At 40.8% G+C, this 14,577-nt stretch overlaps 1 protein-coding gene across 3 annotated transcripts; it reads left to right on the forward strand.

Annotated features, from left to right (window-relative positions):
• Positions 1-8,537: 8,537 nt before the first annotated feature.
• scoca (short coiled-coil protein a) lies at positions 8,538-14,522 on the forward strand. 3 transcript variants are annotated; one of them, XM_055041618.1, is made up of 4 exons: positions 8,538-8,831; positions 12,404-12,475; positions 12,560-12,640; positions 13,103-14,522. In XM_055041618.1, exons 1-4 carry the CDS (start codon positions 8,786-8,788, stop codon positions 13,243-13,245), a joined length of 342 nt encoding a protein of 113 aa, XP_054897593.1. In that variant the 5' UTR covers positions 8,538-8,785; the 3' UTR covers positions 13,246-14,522. The 3 variants fall into 3 exon arrangements, with proteins under 3 accessions (XP_054897593.1, XP_054897592.1, XP_054897594.1); XM_055041617.1 differs by lacking the exon at positions 8,538-8,831 and adding an exon at positions 10,686-10,761; XM_055041619.1 differs by lacking the exon at positions 8,538-8,831 and adding an exon at positions 10,691-10,824.
• The last annotated feature ends 55 nt before the right edge of the window (positions 14,523-14,577 follow it).

Below are 14,577 nucleotides of genomic sequence, written 5' to 3' on the forward strand. Positions count from 1 at the left end.
GGCCTAAGCTGTTTTCACTCGATCTGCCGGTGCATGCACACACGAGGCACAAAAGATCATTTGTTGTTCAGTCTTGGACAGGGGAAAGACGTAATTCTTTTCTTTTGTCGCCGTCTTGCCGGTTTGTCTGCTCACGACTTTGAGTGTGGGTGGTAAAGAATGAGTTTACACAAAGGACATGCACACATGTGGAGACAAACAGACAGGCCCCCGGTTGGGAAGCAAGGACTGGAAGGAAGTGTTGGGTCTGCATTTCTGTTGCATCACAAACCAATCAAGGACATGCAGACCAAACAAACCCGGGCAGGAGAAATGTGTTTAACCTCATTTGAACATTTCCTCCCACACAGACACCACATAACTCCCCCTCCTGCATTTTTATTTCTTCCTCTGAGGCGGCCACGTCAACTTTTGCAGCTTTTTGACATTCAAGATGCACCGTTCGCCCTGAGGACTACCCTCAGACATGCTTGGTGATGCCCAGAGGCAGAATGGGGTTCTCCTTGGGCCCTTTGCCTTTCTGGAGTTCCCACTCCTCCTAAAAGCAGAAGGAGAGACAGACACGGTCCCCTGTCTGTCTTGCTTTCTCACTGGAGAGGTTGCCGGGCTGTTGCACCAGACCGTCTGCTCTTAAATTTTTAATGTACACAGCGCTGCCTCCGAGAGTGAGATAAAGAGAGAGAGAATCGGGATGCCTGATATATTGATGAGCTACAGGGAGAGTAGAGAATTGCATGAAAGGAGGGAGGACGGCTGGAAATTGGTGGATAAAAGGACAAAGGAGAAATACCTCACTTAGGTGCAGAAGGATGCTCGACCACAATCCAGATGTTTTCTTTAAAACATCTGCGAAAAACATCATGCAACCCTTAGCTGATCAAGCGATCTGTCCCCATAAACACATCTTGTCATTTTCACTTTTTTTTTTCAAACTTAAATGTTGCAGATAATCCATCATCCTCACAGGATTACTGGAAGGGATCCAGTGGTCACTGGGCAAGAGGCAGAGTGAGAAAGTAAGGTAAATAAATCTTTATTTATGTTGCACCTTCCAAACTGGAATATCACAAAGTCCTTTGCATGGGCATTAAAAGGAAGTAAAATATGGAACACCCCGGACAGGTCACCGGTCCATGACAGGCCTTCAGTCTGTGAAGCAGAATTTAAGTTTAGACAAAGTCAAAATACATAGGCTGCCAAGGTAAATCACATTAGTTTTTCCAAGTATTTGCTTTCATTTCAGTTGTCATAAAAGCGAAATCTGCCTGCTTTCACAATTATTTCACATATATCTGAGTTTCATAGCTGCCATTAGAAATTCAAAGCACATATGATCAAAGTTTGTGACTTTTCAAAAAAATAAAAAAATGCAGGTTGTTGCTGTGTGGGCTGTTTCAGTAGATATGGAGAGTTTGTTTATTTATGTATTTCATGTCATAAGCACACATTTTGTAATTGTTTTCCTAATCTGTAGGTTAATTTGTGTGTAAACACACACTGTGCAGCAACGTTTGGTTTGTTGAATTTTTGCGAGCCAATATTTAAAAGCGTCTAGAATGGTGCAACATTTTTCCAGAATCATAGGAAAACTTCTGAGTTGGTTATTTGGGGGAAGAGAAGCTATAATTTAGAGATAATTAACTTGTTGCTGACTGAAACATATCTACCACTGCACGACTTCTCCCAAGAGGATCGACTGTGCATCGGGACACATCTTCTTATGGCTTTTGTTCAACAACCGTGCATCGATGCAGCTCCACCAAAATTAACATGTGGTCAATGTTCACTAATGTTCTTAACACTGAGTTCTTCTTGTGACGTATTGATACTAGAATTTAATTGCACTATTTCCTAAAAAGGTGTTAAGAGCAAATGCGTGATGCCACATTTCAAAGCTTTTACATGAAACACATTTTTTACTTTCTGCTCGACAATTGCTGTGTTTTGTCTGGGTTCAACAAGCAGCCCTGGTAAAATACAATGTTTGTGTGAGTGATGTGCAAAATGCAAACTAAATTCAAGAGTAATGAATTGTTTTGCAACAGACTAATCAAACTAACTGCTTAAACACATCCATATTGTGACTTTTAAATTTGCCAGCTGGTTTATAAGCTAATGAGTGTTAGACTTATATGTGCTGCAATGGCTGCAGTTTTTTTTTTTTTTTTTTTTTTAAACAGGCATGTTATTGCTAGCCACTCGTACTGCACAAATCACCCCAGTGTTTACTCTTCCTGCACAGAGCTGTAACAGTCTGAAATGACTGTCTGGATCAGAAGAGGTGGTGACCACAGTCACCATGGAGGTTGGCGAGAAGGAGGCGGAGCATCCTATTTTCTGCAGAGTCAGCAGTTGCAGATAAGCTGTAGTCATTTTAGGTTTTATTTTTCTTAAAGATGATTGCAATTGTGAAGTTTGATCATGTAACATTGGACTGCTGAGGCAGATGGAGTAACATAAAGAGTCCGAGATAACTGGGTAAAGTCAAACGTCACAGAAGAGACTTCAACACAGAAACCAACAAACAATGATGGCAGATCACACTCTCCTAATGAGACATTGAAGAAACTTGGATAGTGAGAGACTCTAACTTCAAATTTTTGGTTAAGTGTAATAAAATGGGGAGTAGTATGCACTAAGGAGCTGTTAAACATTTTAGAGGAGATACTCCAGGAGGAGCAAGAAGCAGAGCAAAGACATGACACAGTACAAAACACACCAAACTGAATACATAACATGCAACATACTGACCGTTAAAAAATATCTCAGCATAGACAATGTGTACCGTGCCTTTCAAAAGTGTTCTTGATCCGTCATGAAAATCTGGTGATGCTGCTAACACAAACTTCAATAGATTTAGTGTTATGTCATGTGACAAACCCACACAGAGTCAGGCAATCTGTTGGCAGGATGAAAAACGGCACACACAAAATACAACAGGAAGAAAACTGCAAATTATGAATCAATCAAACTAACTTTGGTTCAATTAGATCAATAAATACAAATCTAAAGACAATGTCAAGTCCAAAACCACAAAGTTTGACTCAAATGAAAACTAAGATTTTCTGATTTTTGTTGGTTAAAAAGAAGGATTAGGAAAAACAGGCATGTTTAGATAAAAATAATGGAGCGGCAAAGGTGGGATGCAGTACAGGCCAGATACAAATTTACAAAACAAACACACACACACACACACACACACACACACACACACACACACACACACACACACACACACACACACACTAACATGAGCATACCATGATCACAAAGGATGCTGGGTAAATATGCTAATGAAGGCATAATGAGATGAACATGTCCTCCACCGTTAAGCGACATCTTGTTTCTTTCAGAATATGTTAATTTGCAAAGTGCTAAAGGGGGAACATGCACAAATCTACACAAATAGGTATTTTTGACATCTTCTGCTTATTGTGAGCATGTAAAGTAAAGACCCTGTGCACAAAAGCATGCACACGCCCCGCTCACAGCACTGCAACAATGGGACTCACAATATGACTGTGAGTAGACATATAGCCCCACAAACACAGGCAAAGATATCTGCTAATAAAAACTTATTCACATACTGGACTAATTTACTGATGGATCTGTGAAAACAATGGAGATTATAGGATGCCAAATGAAAACAATACAAATGCAAATAGAGCTATGTTGGGCAAATCAGAAAGATCCACATAGATAAGCCAAGGGTACATGATTAATAAGAGGTGAAACAAATTGAATTACTGGGATGCTAAATGTTGAAAGTCAACGATGGACATAATTCATTGTCAATAATGTGGTGTCGCATAGTCCAATCCTGTTTTAGCTTAACTTTATTTACAGGCGGTCCCACATTTCACTCAAATACTCTCTGATAAATAGCAACAACGCAACCTCCCCTCCATAAGATGCCGCCCTGGATGGTTGCCCAGGCAGCTGTGTATAAGCTTTCATATCAACCTGCTGTGGTTCACGTGATGACATTTTAGTGAAGACATCTTGTGGTCAGTGTTGTCATAACTGATATTAAATATCCATGTGTCCAAATGTGCCAGCAAAACATGTGTAAAGGTCTCCTTTTTGCCTATATGAAGCCAGTAGCGGACGCCAGCTCACAATGGTTTGACACTTGTTAAGAAATAACAAGAAAATACCAAAGTAAAGGAGCTTTTGGTCGTGAACTGATGAAGAATGACCGCAGATCAATTAAATCTGATTCGACCCTTAAAAGAGAAAGAGTCTCGACTGAAATGAAAACCATTCCCAGCCGTAAAACACAGAAAAAAGTTTTTTCGGGATTAACCGCTTGCTCCGATAAAGACTGAACTGAATTCCCTCTAACGTTTCCGCATTCAAATAATTGGGGTTTCGGACATAAGTGCAACAGTGTGACAGACTGACTTCTGAATTTAGAGTCTAATATATGTTTTTGACTTCTTGACAGCAGCGAGACATGTCCTCGCAGGTCAGCTGGAGAAACAGACTGACTGATGTCAACAATACGACCACACACTGACTCACTCATCAGTCACAGAAAATCCTTTAATAGCTGTTATTCCACGTTTTCTTGTCATGTCATTATTACACAAGGCAAAGAGAACAATTAAGTAGGGCTGTTGTTTCTGCAAAAACAGAAAAACAAAAAGTGGCTCTTTCATTTTCAAGACCCCTTTGCTTGAGAGGGAATCCTACTTGCAGCGGCTGTGATTACGATGCGTGAGAAAGGTTCCTCACAGTTCCACTCCATATCAATGAAAAATCCTGCTGCCCTGTTATAAGACAATGTTGGATTCAGCTCAATGTAGAGAAAATGCAAAATGAGGAAGATTGAAAACATCCCCACAAAGTTTAAATGGAGGGGCAAAAGTTTGTGAAGTTGACATATGTACAGTACACACTCACATTTAAACCAGATATTTACATTTACTCTATAAGGTGTGTCGTAGCCTTTTTTTCCATTTGACATGAAATCTGACTAAATTTTTCTTGTTTTCCTATCCCACAAAGGACAGCCTACAAATACTTACTTAACCACATGTTGATTCAACATTCTCATGCATTTCTGTATTTCAATTCAGGCGCTACATTCATCATAGATGAACCAGACTTACAGAGGTCCGCATTTCTGAGATATTTCATCTGAAAGACTCTTTCAGTCATCAAAAAACTTGCCTTAGGTTTTTTTTTTTTTTAGGAACAAAACTTTAGTAGAGCATATTGACAACTGCATTTAAACTTAGACAGGCTATCCATGGACTGATTAAAAGCTTTAGACGAAAGCTCCTAAAAAATTTCTTGGTGCCTCTCACCCTGTCATGACTTGTCGATGGCAAAGAGGCTTTCCGTCCAGTAAGAGAGTCATCTCTTAAAAAATCTAGAGGGTTATAGGTCAAAAAGGAAGGAGATTATACAACTCATGCAGAGTGATATAATCGGTTGGGCTGTTTATGAAGACACTGGTAGATCCACAACCCAAATTACTGACTGTAGCCCCAAACCATGGAGTATCTGTGAGAAAGAAATAATCTTTAAAGGCCTCTAACATCCTCACTTCAACTTTGCAAGGGAGCACCAAAGATCTTTATGAAAGATTGTGCCCTCGGATTTAAACCACTACTGGCCATGTAGAGATGTTGCAACTTGCAACTCTTGAGCGATGCCGCTGTTTACTGAAAATATTTATGGCAGAACAGCAAGGCAGATATCCAAAAAAAGTCAGTTTGATCTATAGAATCCCTCCATGAAGCCGTCTTCACCTCACAAAGCACCAACCTGCAGGGAACACCTCTGGCACGTCAAAAAGCATTTCTGAAGTGATCAGAAAAATCAGTGGAGCTCCGTCACTACATTATCTATGGTTTTTACATGTCTCACTTATTAATGCATATATATATATATAGAGAGAGAGAGACAGGGAGAGAGAGAGAGAGAGAGAGAGAGAGAGAGAGAGAGATGTTTGTTTTTTTAACTTATTGCCATTAACAGTCAGTCAGCTGATGAACAGTCTGTCTGAGTTTAAATGCTGTTTTCAGTACATTACCCACACTGTTTGTTTTGGCTGCTGCTCCTGTTTCTTCTGTTTGCATTTTAAAGCTCAGCTTGAGATCTGCTTACGAGCCAAAAACATGTAACGTCTTTCTCTACCTTATGACTGTGACCAGAAGTATCTTGTATTCGGGCTAAATCCAGCTGAGAATCTGGGTTAAGCCTTGAAAATGCGACGACTGCAGTTCGTTTAGAAGATGGCCAAACGTGCTGCAGATGAAACAACAACCTATGCTTTACAACATGTTGGTTGCCCTTTCATGATGCCCTGGAAATCTGCATTTTGCTTTGTGTTGTTCTCTTCAAAATTGCAATAATTGTCAGGATTAACTTCATCACTTCCACCACCTCTGTTCAGCCATTTCTTAACCTACCAGGAGTCAACTGTCTGCCCTGTTAAGCTGCTCCAGGTCGAAGGTCAAACTGTATGAACTGAACACACTTACAGTACGAGACAGTAAACAAGACAAGCAGGAACTAGACTGCAGCAGTCGTTGCACCAAACCAAACAATGTGTGATATTTTGCCTTTTCCCTCACTACTCCAGCGCGTCGCATATGTGAGGTTTGATTAATTGACAACTTGACCAACTTTTTGAAGCCATAAATAGAACACATTCATTGTTAAACATTAACAAGATACTTTTACTTTCAAATAATTTACAACTTTTATTCTTCTCTTCCAGCTGACTTTGCACAATATTGGAACAAGAATGAAGAAGTTAACTCGAGTCGATGGGTTCGTCAAAGTTCTCTCCTCTGTCTGCAGAGCGGAGTTTGATGCTGTGGGGGGACAGTCGGTGGAACAGGTGAGACTGGCGAGTCGAAAGCGCTGCTCTGTGATTTCAGAGAGCGCGAAGACACTGTGTGTGTTCAGGAGCTAGTTTGTGTGCGTTTTCTCTCCTCCTGTAGAGTAAATGAGAGTGAGCCGAGTCTGAAGCAGGAACAGAGGAAAGAGTCAGGAAGAGGAGGGGGAAACTGGAGGGTAAATACGCTCTGCCGCCTCTACTGGCAGCCTGCAAACCCTGAAGTGGATGGACGGACAGACAGAGGGATGGACGGATGGACAGACAGATAGACAGACTGACCTGTGACAAGATGCCAGGACGAAACCTACAACTGGCAAACTTTTTCATAAATTACATTTGGTCTTTCCAGTTTGTCCCACAAGTTTTTTTTTTGTTTTTCTCGTTTTTTGACTGGTTTGTTGGTTGGATGGTGCAGCCAGTTTGTTCTTCTCCTTGTGTGTCTGTTTTGTACGATTATTGATGGGTGGCATCATCCAGATCTGTGTGAAAAGGGAGCCAAGGAGAAGAGATTGTTCGTTCCCTTTCTGTCTCCACTCCCCTGTGATAGTCCACAGACCAGATGCCCACTTTGGCATCGACTCGCTGCCAGCGTTATGTTAGGCGCGGGGGGGCGCACAAACACACATGCACGTGCAGACACATTAGCGCACCGAGAGCAGGAGAGGCTGTAAAAGAGCACTCGTCCATCTGCCCGTCTCCGCCGCAGAGAGAGCACATCAGCATGTTTGCGTCTTCTGCAGGATGCTCGGTGTTGAGTGTGAGTTTGTGTCTGGAAATCTGTTTTGCAGAGATGAAGCCTTGCTGAAATGCAAATAAAAGGCTTCCTCTGGTTTTTTTTAGCACATCAACTCTGATGATGTTTAGACATTTTGGTTGCAACTCTCACCTCAGTTTTAAGTTAAAAACCCAAAAGGCGTAACAGACGAATGCAAAATCTCACTTAAGGAGTACACACACGTAAAGTTAATAACGAGCCATTGCTAAGAAAAGAAACATCAATAAACATTTCCAGTTCTGAGTCTGGAAACGTGTTTGTTTGCTTAATCAGATATAAAAACCTGAGCAAACCAAATCTGCCCATGAAGGACCAAACTTTTTTTTATTTTCATTTGTTGCTTTTAATGTTTCAGACTATCAAATGAATTGTAGCACCAGAGAAAACTAGTCTGACTAAAAACAAACAAACAACAAAAAAGCTATCTGGGTGATCTGGATCATGTTTGTCCTTAACCGACTTTTTGCAAAATGTTTTTTTCAATAGTTATTTTTCAGATGAATCAGCCTGCTTCTGTTACAGATGTTTTGTACCTGAGGGATCGGCGTGAATCCTCTCTCCAGATTGCTCTCGGCTGAAACACGACGGAGTTTGTCTCTCCCCTGCAATATTCAGAGTTAACCAGCAGGGCAGATGTCGCTCCCGCAGACCAACTGCAGTCATCTGCTGCTCTACTCCTCAGCGTTCAGCTTAAATAAGCTCAAACAAAGCTAAATCACAGGTGGGTAACCCTCCCCGCCCCGTCCGCCGAGCTGCAGACTGTTTACATGTCAGTCACTAAAAGCACTCTTAATGTCAAGTTTAAGTACACGTTTATGAGCGTGTTTCACACGAGCCTTCTGGAGTTTAATCTTTGACCCCTTGGTATTTTTCCTGCAGATCGTCTCTTGTAGCGCCTCGGGTGTTGCCATGACAGCAGTGTAACCTGAGCTGCCAGTCAGGTAGGACAGGTAACCAAGCTTGAACGGACGATTCGAGGAGCAGGTGCGTGAGCAGGAAGGACAAAAGTGAAAGAAAGTAGGAGGAAAGAGGGAGCTAGAAACCTGGAAACACTGACGGCAATGGATTGTGAAAGATAGAAAAAAAAAACAAACAAACAACTATCCAAGCTGGAGGACGACAAAGAGACTCAGGCCCTCGAGGCCAACGTGGACATGGATGATGGGACGTTCACGACCATCTCTCTGGCAGACGACTCAGGTACAGAAGTCGTTTTCAACCTTTAAAGATCTCTTAAAGAGACCAGATCCTTCCTCTGGAACCGGTTTCAAATTCAGCTAGATTTTGTTTGTTTGTTTTTTTTTTGCATGGAAAATTCTCGAGTGATTCACGAGTGTGACATAACTGTCCGCATTTGCATAAACTAACAATTGTCCTACATTCAGCTCACTACACACCTGATAGACGGGACAAAGGGCCATGAGACAGATGGTGTGGCTGTGTGGGTGTGCTCTGACAGGAACAGGATGAATGCGTAGCTCTTAACGATACTTCATCCAGTTAAAACTTTCTCATCTACAACCTCTCTCCACTTCCAAAGAACAGATCACAGCCCAAATGAATAAATGTGACTGCGTTAATCTATATAGGCATTTGTCTCACCATTGGACACCTAATGAGACTAAAGCTTGCCAGGATAATTTTTTAAAGAGCCGCTTTGTACGGTTCTGCTTAATTCACAACATTTGACTTAAATGAGTAAATATCAGAGGAAGCACTTGAAACACGCTGCTTCCTTTGTGATATAAAAATGAAGACAAATTGGGTAAAATATCAAGAAGGCAAGTTTATTCACTAAACCGACTGTCCAAAGCGTTTCACAGGACGCTAAAAGGCAATAAAGCTGAAGGATGATTTAATGTTTTGCATAAAAGACAGCTTTATATGTTAGATATTAGGATGTAGCACAAGAAAAGAAAAATATTAATCACTCATCAGTGAAGAGGCAAACAATATTGATGGAAAGAAACATATTTTCAGTTCTGATTTAAATGAGACAGCAGTTTCTGCACAACAGGGAGTTTGTTCTAAGAGGATGAATAGCTAAAAACGCCTCTGAAGACCTGAGGGGTCACCAATTGTTTGAATTTGACCTGCAACTTAGTATTGGATTTTAACCTCAAACCATTTAGTGCTTCACAGAGCAAACCAAGAATATCTTTTGACAAACAGGGTTCCGGTGCGATGATTTAGAAATGCCGTAATGTTATCCGTGGTTGGTCAGGACTCCTGCAGCAGCAAGAACAGAATTAGTTTCATAAGTCTGGTAAATAACTTGTGTTGCCATTAGAATGAACTTTACTGCTCAACACATAAATTCACATACCTTACAGTGTGTGTACGTTGTATAATTGTATGCCATTTAGATGCAAAATAAATAGGTTTTCTGACCATATGAAATGTACTGCGAGGCAGTACTGTTCAATGTCAGCCTGCACAATATTCAAATCTCAAATGACAGACTGGAGAGCAGTTATTGTTGGACAATAACCCAAGTGTTATGAACTTAATTGAACAATGTCTCATGACAGCAGAAGCTCACATCGGGTGTAATGACATTACCCAAAATGGCAAAGGTCACCTTACGGAAGCACTTTGAGAAAGAGAGGAAAGAAGAGAAAATGCATAAACTGCAACTGATTTTATCATTGCTAGATTCACCATTTACCATCACCCTCACAAGATGTTCGAATACTGTACAGCCGTAATTGTACACCATGTCTTTATTAGGTTACAAACTAATTTGATCAAAGATTTGATTTTTACTTTCTTAAGAGAATAAAATGTTTTTTTTTTTTAATCAACAGTTTTTGACAAAAGAACATAAAAGTGAAATGTTCTTTTCAGTAACGCAGAGAGAGAACGAGCGAACCAGCAGAAGAAATAATACTTCTGGAATAAAAGGTATCATATAAATGCCTCAATCGTCCGGCTATACCACTGTTGCCTCACTTATTCCAGTAGATCCGACCACAAGGGCTGCTCGACTCGTTGCTTGAGATTTGATAGTTTACCTATGTCTGTGAGCTGCTGGTGTTGCGCCCCCTTTCGGTAGATGTTGTTACACACATGGTTCAGGTTTATATATTTATATCTGTCAGCTGTCGTCATCCTCCTTATCATCGACGCGGTACAGTAACATCATAGAGTAATTAAGCTAAGCGAAAAGGTGGTTCTTTTTTTTTAACTGTAGGTAAGTAAGTGTCCTTTCTGTTTCCTACAACGACGAGGAGAAAACTCTTACCTGGCTGTTTAAATTGGACTATACGAAGCTAAATGTAGCCACCGGCAGAAAATACCTCAAAAACAGTTCGGAGGCTTGTTTCTAAGACCCAGCGTTCAAATTGTTCATCCGAGTCTCTTCCACATGAAAACACGGTTTATGTCCCGCGGCTCTCGCCTCACATTTACTCCGCATTTGATGCTGGAAGCGGTTAGCCTGGCTAGTCACTAAGCTAATTAGCTAAAAGAGCTAACTTCCAGAAACCCATTATCGGACAGACTCCTTAGCTTTGGCTCGGTTGGCCTAAAAATTATGACGCCTTCTTCAGGTGTCGTGGTGTCTAATTGCTCTTCTTAAATGCAGCCATTTCTCACAAATCATCCGCTGTACACACACAGTCCTGGCTCGTTAAATGGTGACTTCAGTGGTGAAATGAATGGTGCTCGCAGAAAGCAGACAGGGACTCGCATCCAGGGCGCGGTGTCTTCCCCCATCGTCACTCCACCAGAGCAGAGACACCTGGGCTCCGGTTTCTGGGCTCTCACGGCATTTTTAGTACCCACTGTATTCCTTCCTTGTTTTATTCAACTTTTCTGATACAAAGTGTCCGGTCGCAGTCTCTTTATTCGTTTACTTTATTACGGGGGGAGAAAGTGTTTCATGTAGGTTTTGTTTCTGGAGATGTTTCAAAGCGGTCTGAATCTTAAAATTGCCAACTTTTTTGAAGGTTTTTGCGGTGTCTTTAATCCGGTCTGTGCAGCCAATCATGTGGCTTGTTCGATTATAGGCGGTGACCAGTACACGTCTGAAGACAGCACGCGCTGGTGGTCACGCAGCTGAAGTTGGCCACTGAATCGGGAAAAGGCTAAAGGGCGATTCCACCTTATTTTTCCCACTACTTTCACCATATTGAATATACTCTAGTTTAAAAAAAAAAACCTACAACGCCTAGACACTTCAAACCTGGACTGCATTATTCTGCTCTAATAGTAGAATATGTAAAACCATGTTGGGATTTTTTTTAAACCTTTCTCCCATTTGTGAGACATCAGAAATTGGGAAAAATAAATAAATCAGAAACCAACTTCAGCCTCGTATAATAAGATTTGCTTGAGAATCATCTTAATGTTTTGTCATCATTGGTATTTTGCACCAAACCAAACGAGTAAAGGAGAAAAAACTGCAAAATATTGGCTCATCACCAGCAATTTTATGCCGAAATGACTCAATGGTTGGCATTGAGGCTACTGAGCAATAAGTAACATTCAAATGAATAAAAAATTAATGAAATCCCATTTATACTGGATGAAAAACCTTAAGAAAATTGAGGAAACTTTCTACAAGACTTTAAATATCCAGTTTTTTTATTGCTTTCCTGTTATACCACCACAATGTTTTATATTTTCTTAATGTAAAGCACTTTGAATGTTCTTTTTGTTGAAATGTGCTATGCAAATAAATTTGGCAATAGTTTTAAAAGACGTTCAAACCGTTCCGTTTTATCTGGAGTTTGTTGGAAACCACCCTGATCTCTGGCTTTTCTCCTTAGCCGACAGAGGATCTGCAGCCCTGTATACTAAACAGGAAGACGAGCTTTTCATCATGAACTGCGACATAGATGGTTCGTCTCATGCCAGTTTTGCATTAGATAGAACTATTATATTCCCTGGACGTTTCATTGTGACGCCATAAATTTGTGTTTCAGGAGACCTGGAGAACCAGGCTGAGATGGAGGAGAAAACGAGGTTGATAAACCAGGTTTTGGAGCTGCAGCACACACTGGAAGGTAGACGAAAGCTTCCGCTCTACGTTTTAATGACAGGGAGTTTTACCTATCCCGGCTGGGAGCTCGTCACATTTATTAAGAGATGCTACAAAGCCAGAACCAACCAGAACACTGTAAAATGAACTTTTTGCTGTTGGATGCGAGTATACCCAATCTAACAAACCAGCATAAAGGGCAGGTTTGTTCAGTACACAGCTTAGAAGTTACTGCAGCTCCTCCAGAGTTACCATGTTGCTCACAGAATAGCTGGATGAGATTAAATTTCTCATATGAACTCGATTTACTGATTAGCTTTTACTTCGTATTTTCCTTCCATTTCAATTGCTCTTGGTTAGTCCATCACATGTAACACAGTAACGACAAAAGTGAAAAAGATTAAGGTGCGAATAGTTTTCAGAAACTTGTTGCAAGGTCTCCGGTGTAACATCCGAACAAACTTTAAGTCTGATGATCTTGCTTCAGATCTGTCGGCTCGAGTCGACGCGGTCAAAGAGGAGAACCTGAAGTTGAAGTCGGAGAATCAGGTGCTCGGTCAGTACATCGAGAACCTCATGTCGGCCTCCAGCGTCTTCCAGACCACCGACACCAAGAGCAAGCGGAAGTGAAGCGGAGTCAAGCAGAAGGTGGTGGTTGGAGATCCCGTAACCATTTACCTGAGTCAGAACTAAACAAATGTAAATATGAAAATAACGTCTGTAAAATACTTTTTGTTTTCTTTTTTTAACCCACCGACATCGGGACATTTTGTTGTGCTTCAGTTTAAAGTGAATGTTCTAAAATGAGTTTGACGTCAAACAAGTTACCAGGAACCTTATTATCAGCGTTAATTTAATTAATTTCTGTATTTTCTGTTGTTGGACAGCTGGATCTGGTACTTCAGTTGGTCTTGTATTTCATGATGCTCAACTATTTTCCTTTGCTTGCAGTTGATTCGCTGACCAGTGTTGTGCAGAATGAAAAATGTGTAATAACGGCATGTATTAACATATCTAAACATATCTAAAGAAATGTCCCTACATTTAGCAGAAAACTGGCTGAGGAAGTTTGCAGAGCGTGGCGTCAATAAGGAAAGCGCAGAGGCTAAAAGCTTACATCATCAGTTATGTTTTCATTGCAACTAAAATTTTGTTTAGGTATTTCAAGATGGAAATGCAACCGAGATTTGGTTCCTTGTTCCTCTAATAGTGATGGAGGGAACATAACGGGTCGAGTAACACGATGATGAGGGAAGAAAGAGATACTTTCAGAGCAGCAGCAAGACGGGCTGAGTGCTATTGATCCGATCGGTTTGGCCTGGGATGTATCGCCTGCTAGGAGACGGGCGTTAAAACGCATCATCAGTGTGCAGCGGCAGACAGGGCGTGTCCGAGCCGTCCGCCGCCTCAGAGAAAAGGGGAGTTGAAAAGATTAATGTGAATGAAAACTGGATTTTGATGCTGCTTCAAAATTGTGGATGAACACGGTGCTGTACAAAAAACAGCTTCAATCACATTTAATGTATTTTAATCGGATTGTATATGTGATAGACCATAGAGGACAGCAGCCATTATTTGTTATGTTAAACATTATGTGTTTTTCAGATGTGTAACATTTTGTAAACCATGAACTGTTTTTCTTTCATGTCCGACTTTGTCAGTTTATCGAGCCAAAAGTCAAAGTTCAAATGGGTATGTTGTGGCTTTTTTCAAGGTTATCTTTTATACTTTCAGCAGTTATGTGTCATGCTAATGTCCTCCTTTTTACACACTAGCTGGTCATGCCTTGTGTCCAGATTTGCCTTTAAATGTTTTTTTTTGTTTCATAAAATCTCACAGTTACCACTCCAAGTCTTATCACCTGCACAGACCTACTACAGTAAAATAAAAATATTTCCCAAAACAGACGCACTGCATCCGATTTCTTTTTGTATTAAATAGTTTTATTTCCAAGAGCAAATG

Source organism: Poeciliopsis prolifica, unplaced genomic scaffold (assembly GCF_027474105.1).
Source record: "Poeciliopsis prolifica strain line A6 unplaced genomic scaffold, Auburn_PproV2 SCAFFOLD016, whole genome shotgun sequence".
Lineage (NCBI taxonomy): Eukaryota > Metazoa > Chordata > Actinopteri > Cyprinodontiformes > Poeciliidae > Poeciliopsis > Poeciliopsis prolifica.